The following is a 25,464-nucleotide window of genomic DNA, read 5'->3' as shown; positions in this document are numbered from 1 at the left end:
CGCAGATTATGTGTGTGTGTTGGGGGGGGGATTGATATTCATCTTGAAGTCATGAAATCTAAATTGTGGATAGTGATTATGCGGTATCACCCCTCAAAATCCCTCCAACCTGCAATTTTTGCGCTGAATAAGGAATTCAAACAGTGTCTCGTCTGTCTGTTTAAAATAAACCTTTTTCACATTCAAGTGCTGGCAGTGTTGACAGACAAAGCCAGAGGTAATGTATTCAAATGGATCCCAGCTCTTACACCTGGTTGTGCCAGTTCTTCCAATAGAACCGTAGACATCGCACCATCGTCCTGGTGTCTCACCTCACCCTTCCACCGATCCTCTGGCTTCCAGAATGTTCTGTTTGACAGTTAGAGATGACAGTTCTCTTCCCTGTGTTTTACGATCGTGTAGCGGCCATTACGTACGTGAAGGTTAGCTGTCGTCCTGCTGTCAGTTCCTCTGTCAACGTCCAAGGCTGTGATTGACGTGGTGAACTGCTGGAGCAGGAAGCAGTGCTGCACAAGCACTGGATGTGGTTAAGAACGGATGTTCTGACGTGACGTGAACAACATCACGGACAGTGATGAGGGGGGGAGAGGAGGAGGAAGGGAGACAGGAGGAGGGGGAGACAGGAGGAGGGGGAGACAGGGGGAGGGGGTAGGAGAGGAGGAGGAGAAGGGAGACAGGAGGAGAAGGGAGACAGGGGGAGGGGGAGACAGGGGGAGGGGGAGACAGGGGGAGGGGGTAGGAGAGGAGGAGGACGGGGCAGGAGGGGGAGAGGAGGAGGACGGGGCAGGAGAGAAGTGGTAGTGAAACAGGGCTCTCTCTCTCCGAGGCGGGGTGATGTCAATCCTACAACAGCAGGTGTGTAAACAAATACTGTCCCTACCTACCTAAATACCTATACCAAATACCTCTACAAATACTGTCCCTATCTCAATCCCCTGACAGATGCACAGTTGACATGCTGGTAAAGCCAGAGACCGCTTCATCACCGTTCTAGAGCTCAAACGCTTTGTCCGCTCTGTCTGAAGGAGCTGCACTCGCTGTACAGTTTATCATATTACACACACACACACACACACACACACACACACACACACACAGGAAGAGCCACGTGGGCCCTCAGGTGGGCAGACTGTCCCAGAAAAGACAAGACTCCTCCATCATCCAGAAGAGAGAGGGCGGGAAACTGTGGTAGGAGAAACTATCTGGGGGATGAAGAAGACCCCCTCCCTCCCCACCCACCCTCTCCTCCTCCACCTCCTCCACCTCCTCCACCACACCTCCTTCTCTCACTCCCCCGCTCTGCCTCTCCCTTCTAGCACGCACGCCCCGCTGCAATCAATCCCTCCGCAGCACTTGAGGACGATGACAGGGCATCATATCAGAGTTATATGGCAGCTTCATTCCAAGTTGATGGCTTTAAGGTTGCGATGACCTGGCCTCCCTGTTGTTCCACACAGTTGAATCAGACTTTGAACAGCTCAACCATTAAAGTGTTGACAGTCGTCAGAATGAGGCCTGTGACCAGCCTGTGAGTTCTAGTGAGACCTAACCCCACAGTGATATCATCGCTCCGGGACATTAGATCATTTGGAGCAGGCAGCTATAGAGGGTCTGAACCTCGGGTCAGAATGTCACACATGGAAATCCAGATGCTGTACTGTGATGTAGCTGCTGTTGTGTTTTACTCATTTGCCATTTTTCCTTTTTCCTGGGTGCTTGTCAGGCATCGTTAATGCCTTTCCGAATCAATTACAAGCCCATAAAGTAAGTATTTTTGGACAACAATTACCTTATAAACATCATACGGCTTTTTCCATGGCTGTTATTTGGTTTATGTAGAATGCATGTGCAACGCAGGGATTAGAATGGGTTAATTAGACATTTACATTCTGCTGTCATAAAATCAAACACGACTAGTCCGGACAAACACCAGGATTGGCTGGGATCCTGGGAAACCTGACGACCACAGTGGTGTTTAAAAACTCACTGATGGCTTTGAACGTGACCCAACAGTCCAGGGAGCGTTCTGAAACATGACGTTAAAATCTCAACCCCAGTGAAGTCAGGAGGTCAAACGAAGAGGCAGGGACAGATGGAAAGATGGAGGGAGAAATGGAGTGAGAGAGAGAGAGAGACACAGAGAGAGAGAGAGAGAGAGAGATAGAGAGAGAGAGAGAGAAAAATTCTTAAGCCCAGACACTGTCTCCAGAGAGAGACTTTAGAGAGGGCAGCCTCCGAGTATATGTGTGATATCTTTAGCTCGGCTTTGAAGTTGTTGAGGCCCGCGGTTTGTTTCTGTGTTGACGAGAGGTCGTTTCTCCCATCCTGACCTGCTCCTTGTGTGTGTGTGTGCATGTGTGTGTGTGTGTGTGTGGGGGGGGGGTCCTTAATGTGTACCAATGTGTGAGTGTAGGCGTGTCTGAAATGTGTGTATCCAGGTTGTTGTGTGTCTGTTTATATACAGACACACAACAGAACAGTCATATATATAGATATAGATATAGATATAGATATAGATACATATAGATATATATATACATATAGATATATATATATATATATATATATATATATTATACACACACGTGTACACACACACACACACACACACCCCTCCCTCACAGCCTTCTGACAGGGATAAACAGGTCCAGGGTTTTTATGGAACGATATCTGTCCAGACAGAGACGAGGCACGATCAGGTTGATGTGAGCAGCATGATGCCCTGCGAGGGCGAGGTGTGGAGGGAGGCAGGGTGTGGAGGGAGGCAGGGTGAGGAGGGAGGCAGTGTGAGGAGGGAGGCAAGAGGGAGGCGGGGTGAGGAAGGAGGCGGGGTGAGGAGGGCAGGGTGAGGAGGGCAGGGTGAGGAGGGCAGGGTGTGGAGGGAGGCAGGGTGAGGAGGGAGGCAGGGTGAGGAGGGAGGCAGGGTGAGGAGGGAGGCAGGGTGAGGATGGAGGCAGGGTGAGGAGGGAGGCAGGGTGAGGAGGGAGGCAGATGACAGCTACGGTGTCACGTCAAGGACACGTAGAGAAACACGACCCATTTGTGATCCTCTGACACTCTGAACCTGTGTTTCACCTGGTGGTATATACTAAGACACACACACACACACACAGTGAGCAACTGAGACTAAGGGAGGTCAACTGGGTCCAGCATCTTTTCAAGAACGCTGCCGTTGCTCCAATAAAGTCATAAAGCCTGGAGTCACTTCAGACTCACACACAGGGAGTGTATAGTGGACCAATTCATGAAAGGATAGTGTATATCGCATACAGGCCATTAGCTACACGTGCTCTAAGCCACAAGCAAAGTGTTTAGAAAGCGTTTATGCAGAGCTCCGAATGCGAAGCGCAAAATGGCCGTGCAAACGACATGACGCGCGGGTGCTGCTGAGCCAGGAAGCAGGAGGATAGGACACGTGCTCCATCTGCTCTGTGGACAACAGAGGGCTTCCACTAGTAGGAGACGGAGCCAAATAGAGAACTGTCAAAGAGATGAGAGACAGAGAAAGACAGGGAGAGAGAGACACAGAGACAAAGACAGAGACAGAGACAGAGACAGGAGAAAGAGAGAGACAGAAAGCTGAGGACCATAGATAGAGAAATTACAACGTTCAAAAAACAAGCCAGACTTAGAAAACACACGGTCCTCTGTGTGTGTGTGTGTGTGTGTGTGTGTCAGACCAATTTTCTTTCTTTTCTTTTCTTTTCTTTTTTGGATCAGAGGGCTATGGTAGACAGTAGAGAGGGTGTGTGTGTGTGTGTGTGTGTGTGTGTGTGTGTGTGTATTGAGGGAGGGGGGCAATATGGGTTGTGGGCAATTTGAGTCTCAAGACATCTAAGGTTGGCAATTAGTTCCAGTGCCACTATTAATGTGTTGAGGAGTGCTCTCAGCGGGCGGTCGAGGGCCTGGCTCAAAGAGAGGTGGAGAGAGACCAACACGGACAACAAAGGAGAGGGTCGGGACCTGGAGACCATGTGAAAGCTGTACCAGACCCCAGCCTCCCAGCCTCCCAGCCCCCCAGCCTCCCAGCCCCCCAGCCTCCCAGACCCCCAGACCCCAGCCTCCCAGCCTCCCAGACCCCCAGCCTCCCAGACCCCCAGCCTCCCAGCCTCCCAGCCTCCCAGACCCCAGCCTCCCAGCCTCCCAGCCTCCCAGCCTCCCAGCCTCCCAGACCCCCAGCCTCCCAGACCCCCAGCCTCCCAGCCCCCGAGAGGCTTTTTGTATTCCCAGGGTTAGGGTTAGGCTGCTAGGGTTAGGCTGTTTGGCCAGAGACTGCAGCCTTTTTCGTACTGTAACCATCCAGTACCTCTGGCATCAGACCCAGGCTGTTAACGCTTCCATCAAACCCAGAGCACTTCAGGAATCCTCCATCAGCTTTCTGGGACGGTATGCAATACAGTACTGTCATACAGTCTGGCTCTACTGCTAGTGCCCCACAGTATGTTCTAACCCTAACCCAACACCATAACAGTGTGTTCTGATGAAAACTGTCCACAGGCTTTAGTTCCTGCAAGTTTGGAACAAACAGAGTCTCCACTGGCATCCACATCAAAGAGAAGGCATGCAGAACAGGCCAAGACTTACATCTGCTCAACATGGAACACATTCTGTTTGATATCCTTCAAAAACAGCCAGCTAAATCACACTGAAAACATTCGATTATTTTAGAGGGCTTATTTTTCGTTTTAGTTTAACATGTTATGAAAATATTTTCAGACACCATTGAAACGTCAGTAAATGGGTAATACCCATTAGTTGTGGTAGGTGTGTTCCATGTACATTTAGCTCTGGTCTGGTTTCTCTGTGTAGTCCAGTGGTTGAATGAGACCTGCGCTGCTCTGAGTGTGCCCCTGATGACAACCTACACGCATGCTGACATACGTTTGACCCGTTGACATTGTTTGGTCGTGAGGTGTGTAGCGGACAGCTCTGGTGTGGACACCTGTGTCCAGCCTGGCCTTACATTTGTCTTGCTGATCAATAGAGAAACTACACTTCGCATAGTTCAGCTGTGTTTTAGTAGCAGACGGTTAAAAGAAGGTGGAACTGTTAGATTTATTGTGATGCGTTACTGACTTCTTTCAATTCAGTTTCCAGAAAACTGTTTTGGACTCAACAGATTCTGTGACGTTCAGAAAGGTCTCAAAGACCACTCTGCCAATCATCAACCTGATCAACACATCATGAATATCGTGTCCGTCCTCAATGTCCCGCTCATGTACAGATTCAGAGAACAGGGCCCTTCCTCTCTGGTGACGTCTCTGTTCATGACGGACGCCATATCGTCACTGCTCATATCGTCACTGCTCATATTGTCACTGCTCATATCGTCACTGCTCATATCGTCACTGCTCATATCGTCACTGCTCATATCGTCACTGCTCATATCGTCACTGCTCATATCGTCACTGCTCATATCGTCACTGCTCATATTGTCACTGCTCATATTGTCACTGCTGAATGAAGCTGCCAGCTTCCTTCTCCATCATTGATTGGTCCCCATCGTTTGGTTGGTCAACCAGATTCAAAGCCTCGGTCAAACCTCAGCTTGGGGTGTGTGTGTGTGTGAGAGAGTGTGTGTGAGCTCTCTGACCACTAGCTTGGCAGGCCCTTTTATGTTCCTCACAACACAATGGTGAGGAGTCACACTGGACGTCCCCCCCCCCCCCTCGTTCCCACCCTGCCCAGCACTGTTCAGGCCCTAACCCTAACCCTGGGCCACGCAACCTTTCACCTCTGCCGCCACTGTTGTCTCCAGGGGCGAAAATAAATAATAAAATCTGTTCCGGCAGCAGGGTTACAGGGGTGCAGTCGTCATTGTCGTATTCAGACTCTCTCCCTGTCCTCGCTCTCCCCCTTTCCCTCCCCTCTCCCACAGTGGAAGGTGGATGGCAAGATTACTCCCCAGATTAGGGTGGATTCTCCAGGCAGATGGTGACTCTCTCCCTCTCCCCCCTCCCTCTCTCTCCCTCCTTCTGAAAGGCCGGCCGACTTTCCATCGCTTAATGAAAGAAAACAAATAGGGCCGCTTTCTCCAAAGAGGATTTGGTAATTGAGTCCCATAAGATGGTATATGATATAGATGCCTTCGTGCTGGGATTAATGTGAGTGATCGTCTGAGAGCAGAGCATGCTGCATGAAGAGGGAGTCAACTGCTGGGAGATAATACCCTGTCTGTTCCTTCACATCAGTGGGTGTGGTGTACAGAGATTACTGTACAGAGATCGCTATATCACACAGGATCAACGATGACCTCACTTACGCAATACGAAACCTTCAGTTACACCTCACCGGTCACCCCCCTCCAAACACACACACACACACACACCAACCCCACACACCCTCTCACTCTCTATTACTTCAAATATTCAGACAGGTTGGAATCCCGTGTCGCCTCAGAGAAACAGTCACAGCGGCGCTGCAAGAACGCAGTCTGGGATTCTGGGAGCAGAGGTGTAGAAATGTCGACTTCACAACGCCCTGACAACAACGACAACAAAAACTCACTCCCATTGTTGGTCTGGGGAGGGTGGAGGAGGGGTGTAGGGGGCATTCCTCCCTCCCTCCCCCCCTCCCCCCCTCCTCCCCAACCTTTTGTCTTGTGAGGGGGCTGACAGTAAGGCTGTTTCACAGAAGCTCTGTAGCTTTCTTCCCTGCAGCAGGAGAATCCCTCCTGCCTCCTGTCCTCCTGCTCCTACTGCCCCTCCTGCCCCTCCTTCCCCGTCCTGCTCCTACTGCCCCTCCTGCCCCTCCTTCCCCGTCCTGCTCCTACTGCGCCTCCTGCTCCTCCTGCCCCGTCCTGCTCCTACTGCCCCTCCTGCCCCTCCTTCCCCGTCCTGCTCCTACTGCGCCTCCTGCTCCTCCTGCCCCTCCTGCCCTACTGCCCCTCCTGCTCCTCCTTCCCCGTCCTGCTCCTACTGCGCCTCCTGCTCCTCCTGCCCCTCCTGCCCTACTGCCCCTCCTGCTCCTCCTGCCCCTCTCCTGCTCCTCCTGCCCTCTTGGGGGGTGAAACAGGGTTTAATCTACAAAAGAATCCCCCCCAACTCCTCTCCCCTGACCCCTCCCTCCTCCAGCTCCTCCCCCCTGACCCCTCCCCCTCCTGCTCTCTGACCTGGAGGGAGGCTTGACTGGGCAGAAACAGAGCTTCTGGCCTGGGGGCCCCCGGGGGGCCCGGGGGGCCCGGGGGGCCCTGGCTCCTGTTTCCCTGGGTCTATGAAAGAGACTACAGTACATAACCCTGGCAGCCACTCTACAGTAACACAGCCCAGCCCTCACAATAGACACTGTCACGGCTCCCTCCACCTTCAGCTCCACCCTGCATAGGGTTAGGATGCACTGCAGGCCCTCACCCCCCGTGAGATTACACACATTTCAGCCTTTGTCCCTTTTCTAGAACCAGAGAGGGAGAGAGCGGGAGAGAGAGACACACACACGCGCACACACACACACAGAGAACCAGACAGAAAGAGCTTTCAGGAAATGAGCAATAACACAGATCTAAACAAAATCTAAATTCAACACCATGTCTGTTTTGCCATCAACATTCACAGCTTTAAGATCTAAAAAATGATGATGCATTCTCCAAACAAAAACTAAAAACTGAACTAATCACAAACTAAACATGTAGAGCCGATCCCTTGAACCTTGTGTGTATAGGGAGGGGGGAGGGGGGAGGGAGTAGCAAAGTTTAATATTTCCCCACTCTGAGGCATGACAGAGAGACAGAAAGAGAGAGACAGGGGGGGAGAGAGAGAGAAAGAGAGAGACAGAGAGAGAGAGAGAGAGAGAGAGAGAGAGAGAGAGAGAGAGAGAGAGAGAGAGAGAGAGAGAGAGAGAGAGAGAGAGAGAGAGAGAGAGAGAGAGAGAGAGAGAGAGAGAGAGAGAGAGAGAGAGAGAGAGAGAGAGAGAGAGAGAGAGAGAGAGAAAGCTGAGGACCATAGATAAGACAGTGTGACGTCGTGATAAGGACTCCAACACCTGTTATGGACTCCAGTAACCCCCCTTGTGTTGCTGCCACAAACACACACACACACACACAGTAATAAAAAGAGCAGAAAAAGAGCAGAAACTCAGGCGAGAGCCGAGGCTGAATGGAGCGCTAGACAGGGAATCAATGTGTCTCCCCTTCGACGGAAGGTCAAAGCTGGTGCAGAGGGAGTTTAAAACGGCCTTGCTAGACGACTTAGAGCCTGCTAGGGGTCTGGGGGGCTGGGGGGGGGGGGCTACTGGAGGTTGTAGTAGGTGTACAGGGCCCATTTGACACTGTAGTCAGCGGCGTCAGGGCAGGATGTGACAGCATCATCTGTAACGGTGGCGGGGAGACAAGAGAGGCAGAAATGATGCTGTTTGAGTCATGACATGTCACAGCTTCCTGCCTCGGTGATCAGTCCAGGAAATGGAATGGCTTTTTTCCTCTCCCCCTGCCCCCCCCTGCCCCCCCCTGCCCCCCCTGCCCCCCCCCCCCCCGCCCGCCCCACCTTCTCCTCTTCTTTTTAGGTTCCACGGACAAACAGAGCGATCTGTCTGACCAGGAGAGACCTTGGAGGCTTCTGACAGCCGGATGGTAAACAAGGAGGTTTGAATTGATGAAGGTTCAACGCAGGGAAACAGTGAGGAACAGGGGATGATTGAAATATCAGCTCTAATGCCAACGTTTTTTCACCAAATTGCTTGGAGAACTGTACAAAGGCGTGTTTTGTTCGACATAAAACATAAGAAGTAGTAAGTGAAGGACAGTGAAACTAGTTTCCTTCCACCCCCCCTGTCTTCTGACAGCTCTTGTCCAGGTCCAACAGAGAAACAGGGCTCTGATACAGGACTATAATGTTTGATTAAATGCTTGAAAAGGATATCCTTCAAATGAACGAGGATATTGAACCAGGACACAGAACGGTTCAAAGCTTCAGACAAAACAGTTTCTGATTTCACCTTCAGCTAGACTGTAGTGGCCCCTCTCCCTCTCCCTCTCCCTCTCCCTCTCCCTCTCCCTCTCCCTCTCCCTCTCCCTCTCCCAGGGCAGCCTTATCCATCATCAGCTCTCCTCATCTCTAATCTCTCTGGGCGTCTTCGGTCAGCAGATACATAAATCAATTATGGTTTTAAGCTTTCTGCCATGATTTACCCAACTGATCCCCAGGATTACAGTAGGGCTTAAAAATGTGTCGGACTGAGCGTAAAAACCCTGCTCTGTCCTGACACAGTCCTGTCTGAGGTAAACCCTGCTCTGTCCTGACACAGCCCTGTCTGAGGTAAACCCTGCTCTGTCCTGACACAGCCCTGTCTGAGGTAAACCCTGCTCTGTTCTGACACAGTCCTGTCTGAGGTAAACCCTGCTCTGTCCTGACACAGTCCTGTCTGAGGTAAACCCTGCTCTGTCCTGACACAGTCCTGTCTGAGGTAAACCCTGCTCTGTCCTGACACAGTCCTGTCTGAGGTAAACCCTGCTCTGTCCTGACACAGTCCTGTCTGAGGTAAACCCTGAGACAGAAAGGGAGAGAGAGAGAAAGTCACAGACCGCGAGATAGAGAGAAAGAGAGACGTTTCAAAAGACAATTCAGGACACGGTCACCAATCACAAACAGAGGCATGGACTGTGATGCGATGTGTCAACACACTTCCAGTGGTCAGCCTGGGACCCCCCTAACCCATCTCAGACTGAAGTCGTCCCTCACAAACACCCTCTCTCAGCCCCCCCCAGCCTCCCTCAACCCCCCTCAGCCCCCCTCAGCCTCCCTCAGCCTCCCTCAGCCCCCCTCAGCCTCCCTCAGCCCCCCTCAGCCTCCCTCAGCCTCCCTCAGCCCCCCTCAGCCTCCCTCAGCCTCCCTCAGCCCCCTCAGCCCCCCTCAGCCTCCCTCAGCCTCCCTCAGCCCCCCTCAGCCCCCCTCAGCCTCCCTCAGCCTCCCTCAGCCTCTCTCAGCCTCTCTCAGCCTCCCTCAGCCCCCCTCAGCCTCCCTCAGCCTCCCTCAGCCTCTCTCAAGCCCACTTGGCCAGAGCCCAGAGAAGAACAAAAAGCTTCCAGATGATTTGAATGTTTCCACCTCAACGAACACCAGGCTGCCAGGATGGGGCTCCAGGGTTAGGGTGGAGCAGGTGAGAGGGGGAGGGAGGAGGAGGGAGGGAGGAGGAGAGGGAGGGAGGGAGGAGAAGGGGAGAGAATAAGGCAGGAGATACGATGGCAGTTTCCTACCTGAGAGCTCCTTTGTGCGTGGGGGGGGGGGGTGTTTATGACCCTCCTTAGTGCAGCCGTATCACTCCGCCGGGGCCCCTTGCCAATCTCTGGCACCCCATTCAGGCAGCAACAAAGAGGCTAATTAGGGCCTCTCTCTCTGGAGCCCGCGGAGAGCCCTGATTTGATACTTCCAGGGGAGGCTGGGACGCCACGATGGTGGGGGCAGCAACAGACTTTCTCTCTCTGAGACACACACACACGGTTCAGCCACACACACACAAATAAAAAATCATAATCACTACTGTCCCAGCAAGGTCTCTCTCTTTCTCACACACTCTCATACAAAAACACTCTCTCTTTTTCTCTTTCACACACACACACACACACACAGGTCTTGTGTACACGCTTGGGTTGGCCCTTTGGTAGCCCCCCCCCCCCCCCCCTCCGGACAAGGGAAAGCTGAAGCGTCTTTGGTCATGTGGCGGTGACAGCGAGAGGTGCTGATGGGATATCGACGGGATCTAAACGCACGTGTTCGGCGGCCGAACAGAACAAACAAAACCTGGCGGCTCGGGAGATGAATCACTCTCAGATCAATCGATTGACTTATTTGAGATCCGTGAGCCTGGCTTCACTCCCCTCCCGTCCCTCTGTACTGGGACACTCAGCCCTCCCGTCCCTCTGTACTGAGACACTCAGCCCTCCCGTCCCTCTGTACTGAGACACTCAGCCCTCCCGTCCCTCTGTACTGGGACACTCAGCCCTCCCGTCCCTCTGTACTGGGACACTCAGCCCTCCCGTCCCTCTGTACTGAGACACTCAGCCCTCCCGTCCCTCTGTACTGGGACACTCAGCCCTCCCGTCCCTCTGTACTGAGACACTCAGCCCTCCCGTCCCTCTGTACTGGGACACTCAGCCCTCCCGTCCCTCTGTACTGAGACACTCAGCCCTCCCGTCCCTCTGTACTGGGACACTCAGCCCTCCCGTCCCTCTGTACTGGGACACTCAGCCCTCCCGTCCCTCTGTACTGGGACACTCAGGCGGCTGGAGCAGAGATCCTCATCAGGAGGTTGGAGCCCCTGCAGACACGTTTAAGCGTCACTTGATAACTTTCTGGAGCTGCTAACCACCAAGGCTTCCACGCCTGCACCCTTTCCAAGCCCCTATGGACCACAGGGGAGGGGCAGGGGAGAGGCAGGGGAGAGGGGGCCCTGGTTATAGAGGGGAGGGAGGGAGGGAGGAGAGGGGAGGAGTGCTGTGGTGTGGGGTGGGGGAGAGGGGAGGGGCAGGGGATTGATATTACGCAACAACTTCCACCGGTCGCATTTCTCATCTTTCTCAGGTTGTGGGGGAGGCTGGGTTAGTCGACCCCCCCCCTCCCTTCATTGCCGTGGCTACTGTCTGGATTTGAGATTTAGTTGAACACCACCTTCTTTCTTCTTCCAAGTAAAAACGGCTTCTTTAGATGTTGTTAAGCAAAGAGGTGGTGTGCCACCTGCCCCCCCCCCTGCCCCCCCCTGCTCCCCCTGCCCCCCCCCTCGTAATCCTTCCATCTCCAGTTGCAGTCGTCTGATAACAGAAGCCTCAGCAAAGAAGAAAGAGAGCTTGTGCAACTGTGTCCCGATGCCACACACACACACACACACACACAACCTCACGTCCAACGATTCTAATCTACTTAATAAACTGTGACAGTGTGGTCCAGCAACACTTTAACCAAAATAAGTATTTGTACAGTCGATGGTGTTTTAACTGCATTTGCATCTCCCTTCTCCGATCTCACTTCCCAGATCTAATTGCAAGCTGTGTTCCGTGAGTCACAAACAACCTCTCGCTTCTGAAGTAAAACATTTTATTTATTTTTTTTATCTAAAAAGGACAGAGCAGATCTTTTCAAAAAATAATAATCTGATAGTGATTTGTTTGTGCCGTTGCTGGTTCCTAGCCTGACAGAAAAGCCCTGGGTTATAATCCTCCCTGCACAGCTCTAGGGGGGCCTGTGTGTGTGTGTGTGTGTGTGCCTATGTGTGCCTGTGTGTGTGTGTGTGCCTATGTGTGCCTGTGTGTGTGTGTTCACACATGTCCATTCCACATGATGTAACCCCCGTGTTAAGTCTTTAATCGATACATCTCCCTGTGCTGCCAGCAAGGACAGAGCCCACGTCTGAGATCAGAGCGATGCAGTGTAAATCTTTACAGTTCAGCCAGAGCCCTTTAAAGCCTGTCTATAATTGGGCATCAGCCAAGCTATCTCTGCGAGGGCCGCTGCTACCTCTGCTGCTGTTGTTGTTGTCACATCCTGTCATCGTGGTGGACAGTAGGCACCGCTTATCACCATACCCTGATATCCATAAGACTAGACACCGTATTTTAACCTCTTTCCTCTCCTCTCCTTTCTCCGTGCAAAAAAAAGGTGTCAAAAGGTTGGAAAAAAAAAGTTGTACAAAAACTGGAACGTTTTTTTGTGTTGTGTGTAAAAACATATTTTGGAAAAAAAGTTTTTAAATATTGTTATTTGTTGTTGGAAAAATAGGTTAGAAACAGGCGGTTTCGAAAGGTTGGAGAAATACTTTTTTGATAAACCGTAAAAGATGCATCATTGATGCATACTTCATGAGGACTACTATCCTCTATTGTGCTCTGCTCTGCCTCAATCTACTCTGATGTCCATAAGACTAGACACCATGAATAAACACACCCTGATCTTCATAACTGCATTACGTAGACCTGAGGGGGCTTCAATACTGCTGACAGAAGTAGACAGAGTACATACATACCTGTATGTATGGTTATCAGGATCCTTCTACCCAGTTCAATTAGGTTTTACTGACAGGTGCCTCTTGCTGAGGTACGTTTTCGCGAGCAATGGGAATCTGACCCTACAGAAAGCTGTTTCCAGGGCCTTCTCTCAGGGGAGTTCACCTGCTCACTGCTTTCATGTGAAGGATCAAACAGATGTCTCCTCTACAACTTTGCAAACCGTCAAATAAACCCTCAAAACGTTTCTTCTCAGTTTGCGTAATGGATCTTTACTCTTTTCAAAAAATTCTGGATCAATATTGAGAGAGCGCATCAGCTGAAACGAAATGAACAAATACAAATGTACTGTATACTAATGTACTGTTAGATGTTGGCCCACAGTGACAGAAGTGTTAGGATCTGAAACACAACAGAGTTGTCCCCGTCTCCCTCTCCCTCTCCCTCTTTCTCCCCTCCCTTTCCCTCCCTCCCTCCCTCCCTCCCTCCCTCCCTCCCTCCCTCCCTCCCTCCCTCCCTCCCTCCCTCCCTCCCTCCCTCCCTCCCTCCCTCCCTCCCTCCCTCCCTCCCTCCCCCTCTCTCTCTCTCTCTCTCTCTCTTTCTCCCTCTCCCTCTCTCTCCCTCTCGGGGCCAGGCAGGTGAGCAGTGTGCCGCTGTCTCCCGCGACAACGCCAGGGAGCTCTTATCAGAGGCAATCTGCTCTTGGTTTACTGGAGAGGGGAGAGAGGTTATCTAAGCCCTCTGATATGCACAGATAAAGCCTCCAGCCTCCTGGTTAAACACCCAGGGGACCGGGGAGTTAGAGACCGGGCCGGCCGTGTTCCTCCCTGACCTCTTCGCTCCGTGCCAGCACTGGGGAGGACGAGAGATCTAACACCAGGCTGGTGGAGGAGAGAGACCTCCTCCCTCCCTCCCTCCCTCCCTCCCTCCCTCCCTCCCTCCCTCCCTCCCTCCCTCCCTCCCTCCCTCCCTCCCTCCCTCCCTCCCTCCCTCCCTCCCTCCCTCCCTCCCTCCCAACCCCCCCCTCCTCCCAACCCCCCTCCCTCCCTCTCCCCCTCCCAACCCCCCTCCCTCCCAACCCCCCATCCGAAAAGATGGGAGGATGAGGGCAATCATTGACGGTGCTTGGTGGAACACGCCGTGGCTCTGATATGAAAGGCTGTGGTTCAAACATTGATGGTTAGTAATGTTTAACAGCTATAGGCTAAAAGAGGCTATTGGCGAGTGGGGGCTTTCTTAACGTGATGTACATTAAAGGGCCAGCCATCTGCATGAGAATGAATGTTGTAACTGAAAGAGATAAACCCCAGGCAAGTCCCTTTGAATTGGATGCTGTGTTTGGAATATCAAGCAGACTTTCCCCTCTCTCTGTCTCCCTCTCTCTCTCTGCCTTTCTCTCTGTCTGTCTCGCTATCCCTCTCTCTCCCTCCTCTCTCCCTCCTCTCTCCCTCCTCTCTCCCCTCCCTCCCTCCCTCCCTCCCTCCCTCCCTCCCTCCCTCCCTCCCTCCCTCCCTCCCTCCCTCCCTCCCTCCCTCCCTCCCTCCCTCCCTCTCTCTCTCTCTCTCTCTCTCTCCCTCTCTCTCCCTCCTCCCTCCCTCCCTCCCTCCCTCCCTCCCTCCCTCCCTCCCTCCCTCCCTCCCTCCCTCCCTCCCTCCCTCCCTCCCTCCCTCCCTCTCTCTCCCTCTCTCCCTCTCCCCCCTCCTCTTCCTCCTCTCCCAGTCAGCCCCCGCATCATGCATTTATTTGTCTGATAATCACTCGGCCCTTTCTGCGCTGATTATTTTCTTATCGCCAGGGTTACTAAAATATTGGTGTAATCCCGGCTGCCTCCAGCGACCAGTGCTCGAACCCCCGACTTCCTTAAAGAAATAAATCTGCCGCTTGTCAAATATGTCCCCCCTGCATTGTGAAAAACAGAGGAAAGAGAGAGACAGAGAGAGGAAAAGTAGTTGCCCTGAGATGGAGATAGCTTTGATACGGCCCCTGCAGGAAACCTCAGGCGATTGAAAAACAAACCTGGGCTTTCATTCACCACTACCTCTCTCAAAACTCTTTGGAAGATATCAACATTTTGTTTTGTTTTTCCTTCCAGAGGGCTACTTTAAAACGATGTTCCATCTCTGTGGCTACCCCTCCTCCCCCTCCTCCCCCTCCTCCCCCTCCTCCTCCCCCTCCTCCCCCTACACTTCAGGAGTCGACTCAATACACAAGTCAATCAGTGGTTGTGAGGGTTTATGACAGAACGCAGGGCACTGGAGAGAATGAAGAGAGCAAGAGGCTACATTTATACAGGAAGTGAGCACTTACTGATGCCTTCATTCTAACACACACACACACCAGAGACCTGTACCACGGCTGGGAACAATTATGGTCAGTTTGAGTTGACCTCTTTGCTCCAAATTAACTGACTGGATTTCAATATATATATATTTTTTTCATGTTACTTTTTTAACAGGTTTGTAACCAGAGACAGTGGCGGTGTCAACCCTAAGACAAGGCTGCTTGGAAATGAAGTGTAATTAGTCACGAGAAACATTGCTGTGTGTTCGGGGAACTGTCAACAATCAGAGCTCTTGACAAGTCTTTAGAAAATGGAAACGTGTAGGAATAATCATCTGGGGGAGACTTGTTTTCGTGTGATTTCTGTCTAGAGCACTGACCTTAAAATAAATCAAACTTGCTACGTTACGGTAAAACGTTGACAGGCTCTCTACTTCATACAGCAACAAGACGTGTGTAATTATATTATATCAAATGTTTGAGTCACAGTCCTGGCAAACTCTCTTCATTTGGAAAGTCCTCTGTCCTGATTCAGTTAATCGTTCATCTGGACATATTCCATCTTTAAAACCTACTTACGATGAAACATTTCGATTTTTATACTTGAATCGACTCGAGTCTGTCAGAGGAGTGGGTAGAACGAGCGACACGATATGAAAGGATGTCGTGGAGTATCTGCTAATCTAAATGAACACATTAGTATTCCAGACAGCCAAGCAGACAAATCAATGCATGAAACGGTTTGGAAGTCTCCTTTGATCCCAGATTTCCCAGCTCTTGCGGATTGACGAAACTCTCTCTAAAACATGGGCAACCCTTCTACACACGGCAGATTCACCTCACTGGGAGCATGTTTACATTCAGTCTTGCAACCACAACAGACTGCCTCTGTCTGTGTACGCATTAAACATCGACGCAAAAAATACTAACATATCCGAAGGGCCTTTTGTGAACCACTGTTGGCTTTGACACGGCAAAACAGTCTTTTCATGTAAATTAGCTCCCAATGTGTGTATTGTTTGTGCTACATTCAAATAGGATACCTTACAACAGCACGTTTGAATACTACAGGTAGGGAGAATTTGCAAAGCCATCCTCCTAAACAAATCAGTGTATCATTTTCAAAAGGAACATGGCACTACAGGGATTAAGTGCTCGACAAACGGGCAGCTTGTTAAATGGGCTGCCTGTATTGAGTCAGACTTGAGACAATCTTTAGACTCAGTGTGTTGTGTGATGCGCAGGGACCTCAGGTGAACTTTAACCTGTGTGCATTCCAAGTGATTAGTACAAACATTTCAAGATGAGCAAGTCCGCCAGTTCACAATGGAAAACATTCAGACTGTTTACAGGCAGCTGTGAAGCCAGTACATTCCTATCCTTACTAGCCAGCCAATACTGAGAGAAATCATTCCTCATTACGTAACACGTACAGTACAAGTTAATTTGCAATGGCAGAGGGAAGTTGTGTAGTTACCTGCTAAAGTGTCATAATTCATTAGCTGTCTTTTTTTTTGTATGTCACTGACCTCACTTGTTAAAAATAGCCCTTCCTTAAATTACCTACAATTGTAGACTACTTTGTCACAATTCTGTGTTTGTTTTCGGGCTAATCTCAAACAGCTGTACGTGTGAGCTCTTAATCAATCGCGAGTTAAACCCAAACTCCTGGCAGAATTTCTGGGTTGCTTGTCTATCTAATCTCAATGCAGTGTCTACTTGTGAGCACACCAACTTGGAAATTGCAACAGCTCTTTAAAATACCACAACACGTTAGACTTCCCCATGCACATCTACTTCCACTGTTGTCCTTGGCAGTGTTGTGACAATCGAAACTTTTTTTTGCTCAGATCTTGTTTCTCCGCCTTCTGAAACCTGCAGACGACAGCAGCCAGCACGACCGCCCAGGCTGCGGCCTGACACAGGCTGAACGGCAGCAGACACAGCAGTCTGTTTACTTGCCGTAACCTCAGACCCCCAAACCCTGAAACCTCCAGCCTCCCCCCTCCCCCCTCCCCCGTCCCCCGCTCCCCCAGCCTCCCTGACGAGAAACAGGGGCCAGCCGGGAGTCCCGGAGGTCAGGCTCCAGAGGTCGGGGCCCAAGCCCGCTTCGCAGGCCTCATTTCCTGTCCAGGACAGTCTGGCTCACTCATAAAGCTAATAGGGCCCTCCTTGTCCCCCCCCCCTCCACCCTCCTGGGTGCTGGAGGTTGGGGGGGGCCAGGTCACCATCGCTGGCCACACCATAGGGGTCATGGGTTGGCTGGATGGGGTGTAAATGTGGGCTGGGGTGGTGCTGCTTCCTATTACCCCCCTCCCCAGGCCAGGTGCAGCTAATGGGCTCTTCCAGCGTCCGGGCGGGGCGGCTAGCCCGTCACCCCAACACGTCTGGAAGCCATCAGGGGAGGTGACCTCTGGGCCGGCGGTCACCATCCTCCAAACACAGCTTTGGTTTCAGAGGCGGCAGATAGAGAACAAACTTATTCACAGATGAGAGCGATCGGGAGGGGGTGCGTTTTGCATCCTGCGGCCTTGAACTGAGACTGGTCGCCTGTGTGTGTGTGTGTGTGTGTGCTTGTGTGTGTGTGTGTGTGTGTTGAAGCTAGCAACTGAGCCACTCAGTTTTTTTTTTGTTGTTGCCAAATAGCACGTTGTGCTGCGCATCATTTCATACCAGGACATAAAACGTGTCATTGGATGCAGTTTAGAGTACGGCAAGAAATACAATTTCAGATCAGCTCCCTACTTTTGAATATACCACACCATCATCTGCAATAAACACTAAGTAGGCCTACTCTTTACACCTTATGACGTCCACAAAAATAAGGGTTCAAGCCCATTATGCACTTGTGCATTATCCTTAACCTCAAAATTACCCAATATTATTTATAAAATGGATTATCAATTAGCCACATTATAATTTGGCTAATTGGCTAGCAATTGCAACAACTAATAACCATTTCCCACAAAATACAACATGCAAACATCCAAATCAAGTCACATCCTTCTGACTTGCATACTCCATTCTGATACTACAAACACTACACATAAATTTTGCTAGTTGTAAATTTGCAAAACGTGCCAAAAAAAGAAAATTGCTGTGACACACAGAAGAAAAGTTGGCATTGTTCAACTCGCAATAAACGCCTCAAGAGAACGTTTGTGCAAAAACATTCAACAAATGAAATAAAAACCAGAGAAGTGTTCCTCACCTGTGCTGCTCCACAGCCTCGTTGTCGGGCAGCTCAGCTCCGCACACGTTGCATCGCTCGTTCTGGTTCCTGCTGTCTGGCTTGATCCCCGCAGCCAGCTCTCCCAGCTTGTTGAAGAACTCTCTCTGGATGAAACTCTGGGGCAGCAGCCCCCCGTAAGCGCTGAAGTCCATGGACATGGCCAGCGCAGGAGACATGTGCAGGGAGGAGGCCATGGAGGCCGGCATCATCAGGGCCTCGTTCTTGTGGTTGGGAGGCAGGGAGTAGAGCGAGGCCAGGTGCTTCTCCGTCATGCCGGCCATGGCCTCCAGGCCCATCTGAGCAGGGTCGGGCTGCAGCTCAGCCGTGCCGTCTTCCCTGACGTAGTGCAGCTCGCGGGCGCTGGTGATCACGCTGGTCCTGGTGGGCGTGCCCGGCCCCTCGCGGTTGCGGTCCGACTCGCCGCTCCTCTCCCCGTTGCTGGACGCGCTGGACTCCACGGCGCGAGGGCTCTCGTGGCCGTTGCCCCCCTCGTCCACCTGCATCATCTCCGTCTTGATGTCGTTCATGAACTGCTGGTGGGAGTTGCCGTGCGTCAGGTGGTCTCCTCCGAAGCCCTGCTGCAGGAGGGACTGTCCGATGCTCATAAGGCTGTCCACCGCAGCTTTGGTGGGGCTGAGGGTGGAGAGGCTGAACGAGGTGGACACGGAGGGACTCTGGTCCACCATGCCGGCCAGGGCCGAGGCCTGCTGGGACGCAGAGAGGTACCCCCCCTCCGTGGAATGCTTCTTGGCGTTCTTGCCTCCGCTGCGGGCCTTGCGCTCATCCTCGTCCTCCCCCCTCCGTCGTTCATGCTGACCTCCGTGTCGTTGTCGTCCGAAGACTGGATGGTCTCGAGGATCTTCAGGCATTGCTCCTCCAGGTACTCGATCTCCAGGATCTCGGCCGCGTACAGCAGGTCGTCAAGGTCCTCCACCTTGGCCTGGAGGGTGGCGGTGTAGGCATACTCCAGGATCTGCTGGAAGGTCTTTGGCGACAGGAAGTCCAGTGTGTAATGCTGGCTGTTACGGTGGAACAGGATCTCAAACATCTTGCTAGTGCAGGCCAGCACGGTCCTGTGAGCGTGGAACTCCTGGGTGTCCACCATGATGACCACGTCGCACAGAGTCCCAGCCAGCCGCATCTGGTTGGCCTTCTGCAGGAGTGCAGTGGGGTGGCTGGGGTTCTGCAGCTGAATCATACCCATTTTAGTCAAATCCATATCGCTGAGCTCCACCAGGCCAACTCATGAGGATCGCTTTCCCTCCTCTGCAGTTTGTTCAGTTATCTTTGCAAACAAGATAAATTCAGTCTGGAGAGAGAGGGAAGAGATGTACAGGTTAGCATGATGCTTTGTAGACATTTGACACATATTGGAGGCATTTTGCTTTTGTGCTTTTTTTTGGCATCCAATCACGTCCAAAACAACAATTGGGAGTATCAATAAAACTTTAACTCAAAAGTGGTGTACATTATGGCTTGTGTTTTTACAATCAATTAATTAATTAATTAATTACATCTAGAATGTATACATCTTTTTATGACAGTATTTGGTTTGGGGGTTTTTTTTTAAGTGGGAAACATTGGTTATGTATCGTATTTATAACAAAGTTAATTTGAACATGATATTACATTTTGGCCTAGCATATTAACAGATAAATAAATGAAAATATTCCCAGCCTATTCCTATTCCTCGTCTCCTACTGGAGACTGAAGATAGAAATCTAATTGAATTTAAGGCAAAGCCTTAGACTCAATCATCCCGAACAAGCTAGTGTTTTATTTGCCTTTCACCATATAAGTCTCATTGAAAATTAACCCATCTTTCCCCCTTCATTTATAGTAATGTGACAAGTGGATGTTGTAGAGAACCACGAGCGGGCAGAGCCTCGTGACACGCTTGTCTTTGTCATAACGCATTGGTGCTTGGTTCACAAAGACTATCTACACCCATTCTGAAATGAAATGGCATCTTATTCTGTATTCCCATCACAAACAGGAGCAGCGAGGCGATGAGGGGGAGAGCAGCAAGCGGGAGCCAAGAATCGGTGAAACGGAGGATGTCGCAAAAGAACAACCGCGGCGCAGCACCAGCAAGATAATATTTCATACACACGCCAAAAACGCAAGAGTCATTGCTGACTTATTTGGCTTGGTTACGCAATACGTGTTGCTCTGCACTCACTCGAGTTAAAAATATTATAAAATTAGCCTCGATGATCCCAGATCCAGTAGAATAAAAAAAAGGAGAAGTTATCGGCTAAACAGTGTTTAAATTGTATAGTCCAAATATTATTGGCTTCAAATTGTAATTTAATCGCGGGAAGCAGGTAATGATCGATAAATGACAAGTGAATTTGGGGACCTGCAAACGCCATAGATGTGAAAACGAGAACCGCTCTTAATAAAGCTGTTGAGTAGGTTACACAACACAGATGAAAACTGACAGACATATAGGCCTACCATAACAATTAACCCACTGACCTAATGGTTATCAATATAAAAACTAAATAATAAATAGCATACATTAGCCTATTTGTTGCTTTATTTTAAACCAAACCTAAATATGACATGTCATTATACATACATGACATGACTTAGTATTTGAACACGAAGCTACTGTAAAGAAAACGATAGTAGGCTATATGGAGGTCTGATTTATTACCATTATAGACGGTTTAATAACATCCCCGATTAGGCCTAAATAAGCTTTTGTAAAATGTCAACAGTTGGCAGGCAGATGAACAATGGATATATAATTTGTGGGCATTAGAGAATAAGACTTCAGTTGACCGACAAGTGATCTACATACAATATACGAGCTAAAATACGCTTTTGACTAAAATAGTTTTAACTTGGGTTATGTTTTTTTTTTTTTTTTACCGTGTAGACTGTGTGGAAACCCCGACGTTCGATTCACGACAAAAAATAGCTTACAGGCATCGCCTGATCACAGTGTGTCGGCAATATTAGCTTCGGGTATACGTATATAACATTGAGTTTATAAACTTGAATCAGGAAGACAAAAGAACATTAAAGTTTCTTCATTTGGAAAGACATTTTAAACGCCAAGCCCCGAAAATATGAAAGCTATGGCAGGAGACAGCGGTGCGTCCAAACGGCGCGTTAATGTTTCCACAGTAAAATAATTCCGCGCTCATCTGTACATGTGCAATATACACTCTTAGCCTACAATGAGGCGATGGTCTGTTTTCAGTTATAATATTAACTGATCAACCATCAACGTGATCGATCAAATCAAGACCCCGGGTTAGGCTACGCGAACTGTAGGCTACTTGTCTCCTGTACGCGCAATAGGCTATTAGCCAAGCCGTCCTGTAGCTTACTGACGAAGAAACAATAAAAACACCGCGTGGAACATAGCCCCAGACAGACTATACACAGTTTGCTCAATAACTAACAGAAGGCTAACCTACTCACTCTTAGCGATATGGAGTCCCCTAAAGTAAATACAGGTAAAGGACACCATACACCACGTAAGGACTGGCTACTCTCCTTCAATATGGCACAATTCTGATTAACACACAGGTGTAATCGTTTGAAGTAAAGTGATTACAGCTTCAGAGCATTTTAATTAGACATGTCATCATGTCTCAAGATTATAGACCCTCGATAAGAAATCAATTCGCCATCACATCTGTGAAAAATTCTCTAGGCTACTTAAAGATAAGCGTTATTTACCCAATAAGGCCATATTAGGTTAAAATCAATGGAATAGCAGCAGCCTCACTGAAATAGGTCTCTGATATCTGCTCTCCTACAATATTCAGCTCTCAAATACATTTTAGACATGCCCACCGGTGTTCGTGATTGTCAATACGCCTGTCTTAACACCTCGAGTGCGTCATTTGTTCGCTTTTTAACTTCCAGGAAAATAAGGGCAACATGAAGTGTCGTTTTGAGCTCTTACATTATATCTGAAATGATACTAACGGTTTCTGAACAAACCACATGGACTCGCGTCACTGTCTGGTTTCCAATGTAAAGCCAGACCTCACGTTCTGCTGCTGCGATCTCTCGAATACTAAAACAGATGGTTACGTCAACCTCACATCTCTACATGCCCGATGTAAAGTGTTAGCAGGAACTTCACCGCCTTTTAGGCACACACAATCAAAGCTTTATTTTGACAGGCAACATTTGTAATCGAAACTCTTCAGCCATAAGCAGATAGACGTAAAGTTTGTTTGCCACATTGTTGCACCAAAAGTCGCCGCACTGTAACTTGACGTGGGTTGAAGTTGGAACGCCAATTACTATAAATGAATATAAACATTCCCAACGTGAATGAAAGTGCACATTAACCCAACTGTACGCATGCAGAGAACCGGTTTTGCCACTTGTTTCTAGCAAGTTAGCTGCGCGCCCACATCAGTACTCACCTAAGATGCACGTTTTGACTCCGTATGTGTGGTTATAGGGCTACAGCATAGTAACGCGGTTCACAGTACCCGCTCTCATACACGCACTAACTCCTCTCTCCTCTCGGGTTAGCAAATCAACACAATGGTGACGTCAACGCACCGAGTCACTCGTCTCTCCTGAATCCATCCAAACACTGCGAAAGTGAGACACCTAGGGGCTTACAAATGTTGAGTTGTAATAGGAATTGGGGAGTAAAGATAGTATTGAGATTCACAGTTAAAACAACTACAAAACAAGCATGACAGTAATGTAAATGATATTAAGAACCATATTCCTAACAACAATGACGATTCAATTTTTGATAACCATATTCACTGTTATAATGAAATGAAAATAAATGAATGAAATGATGATCCCCATTGAAATGATTTAGTAGACTATTATATCTTCTTTATAAAATATACGGAAAACCTTTTGAGAGAAAAAATAAAGTATTGTGATTTTTTTAAACTCTATAATCGTAATAGTTTCTTTACTATTTCTTCTTCAGTTCACTGTCAATGAATTCCTGTGTTTTGGACTCCAGCCAAAAAGCTAACCCTTGTAAGAGATGCTTCGGTGTCTCTTTATCCTTCACTGCAATTGCATTTATTGTAAACACTAGCTGACTGTATTCATATATTATTTAAAAATAAAATAAAAATATGGGCTATTATATAGTAAGTCGGTCATGGAACATATTGGAGCATACTTAGTTATACTAGCTGACACAAAAACAAGCGTTTTTACCTATAATATTTCCACAAACGATTAACACATTGAACATAGTCACAAGTAACAGGTATGTCCTTTTGTATCAGCCAATGTGAAAGAAAAAAAAAATCTAAATGTAAAGCGTGAGCTGAGGGCTTTAAGTGTGGTTTCCCTCTCCTTTAATATGCGGCGGCGCGTTGAGAGTTTTTTGCTTCATCCGAGCGAGGATCACAGAACGCGCCTCATCACCTTTGAGCTGCATGCTGTGTAGGCTTACCCATGGAGAAAGAAAAAAGGCACTGCCTTAATCTCAATTTAATCCCCATTTTACCCAGGGAAAGGAAGACGAGTGCTAAATTACAACACCATACAGTCAGTACGCTTGAAAACAATGCAGGGGTACATAAATACAAATAATATTTCTAGGGGAAAAAGCGTTGTGTTTTGTAGTTAAATATCAAAGTTTCCAATAGATAAAGGCCTAGTTAGAGGTGATTCAGTAAGCATTTATTTTAGAGTGGCTACGACAGTATTTAGTTTCGAGTATTGAGTCCCTCCTTATTCCAGAATGACTTAATTCAAGAAAAACACAATGTCAAAGAAAGGAAGTCATCAATCTAGTGCTTTTAAACACCGTTTGTAGTGATGAATTAATTCACTTTAATTGCACACAAAACAACTACAGCATGGGTTGAAGGATCATGGTGATATTGGAGGGTGATAATGAGTTGTGACGTTTCACAGTAATTGCTAGTTTGCTTAATTCAAAGTGTGGGACTAATTACAGCGATAAGGTCCAAATCCCAATTAATGCTGAGAGATAATCTGAGCAATCAGAATCATTGAACACTGTGTAAGTATGAGATCCATCCAGGGAACATGGAAGGGACGGCCTGGGTATAAACAAGCACATCTCAGAATCCTGAAAGCTCCTGAAACCTTCTGAGACTATGATTTTGGTTTTGGCTTGACGGTACACACACACACGTGGGTAAAATCAATGTTTTCAATGTCATATTTCTCTTTGGTGGGAGGGAAGTGTTTCAGGTGAAATAATATGTGGTTGTGATTAGCAGAAACACCACCATTGTCTGTCTCTCTGAGTGTGGTGTGTTACAGAGAGGGAGCAGGGGGGGGTTAGGTATGTAAGGGGCCCACAGTGAATCTTTGTGAAACCCTGTCCATACACTCCAACTGAATGGACTCTTTTTACACTTGTGTAAATCTGGGGGCGTGCGTGGCCCTGGAACCCAGCCCCCCAGCCCCCCTGACCCCCGACCCTCACCTTTGACCTTTGGTGGATTTGGTTCAGACTTCCCTGGCTCCCACCGTGTGCGTGCACACAGCGAGCCAGAGGGTTTGTCTGAGGGTGTTTCAAACTGAAATGTACTGGAAACAACAAAACACTTACAGGCCATCTGTCAATCAAGCACAATCAAATGTTTGGCTTTATTACCGGTATTTCCTGTAGTAAGTAATCTGTAGGCCGACAACATTCCATTACTTGAACAAGCCGAATCTACATCTGGCAGATCTATCTTTGGAAGACTTAAGACGTCGTTTGATTTTTTATGTGACAGTTTATATTTCTAGATATTATTTTTTTGGCTCTTCAGTGACACCTCAATTGAGGGCCACAGCTCTTTGTGTTCAGTCTCTCTTCTTACTGACGTTTCTTCAAGAAGGGGGTATAAACTACTCCTGGTTAATGGGTGAGATGGTCATGTTGACATAGGTGTTTTATTTACCAGATGCCTATTTGCTTCTCCATTCCACGCCTTCAGCCAAGCCTTCACCTGTCCGCTCAAAGGACAAAGTACCACAGTTAGGATGATACTTAATCAATAGTCCCCTTGTCTAGTCTTGGACCAAAGAATGGCAGTTGGCCAAA

General features: G+C 49.1%; 1 protein-coding gene across 1 annotated transcript in view; it reads right to left on the bottom strand.

Annotated features, from left to right (window-relative positions):
- The window catches only part of zbtb16a (zinc finger and BTB domain containing 16a), a 110,706-nt gene extending 87,777 nt beyond the window's left edge, over window positions 1-22,929 (bottom strand). Inside the window, 3 exon segments of the mRNA XM_084683520.1 lie at window positions 18,417-19,233; window positions 19,236-19,746; window positions 22,838-22,929. Coding sequence (XP_084539646.1) covers window positions 18,417-19,233; window positions 19,236-19,656 — 1,238 coding nt within the window. The 5' untranslated portion in view covers window positions 19,657-19,746; window positions 22,838-22,929.
- Between the last annotated feature and the right edge of the window lie 2,535 nt (window positions 22,930-25,464).

The sequence above is a fragment of the Hypomesus nipponensis genome, chromosome 20 (genome assembly GCF_054491055.1).
Source record: "Hypomesus nipponensis isolate SF chromosome 20, ASM5449105v1, whole genome shotgun sequence".
Taxonomy (NCBI): Eukaryota; Metazoa; Chordata; class Actinopteri; order Osmeriformes; family Osmeridae; genus Hypomesus; species Hypomesus nipponensis.
This window is presented reverse-complemented; position numbering and strand designations above follow the sequence as displayed.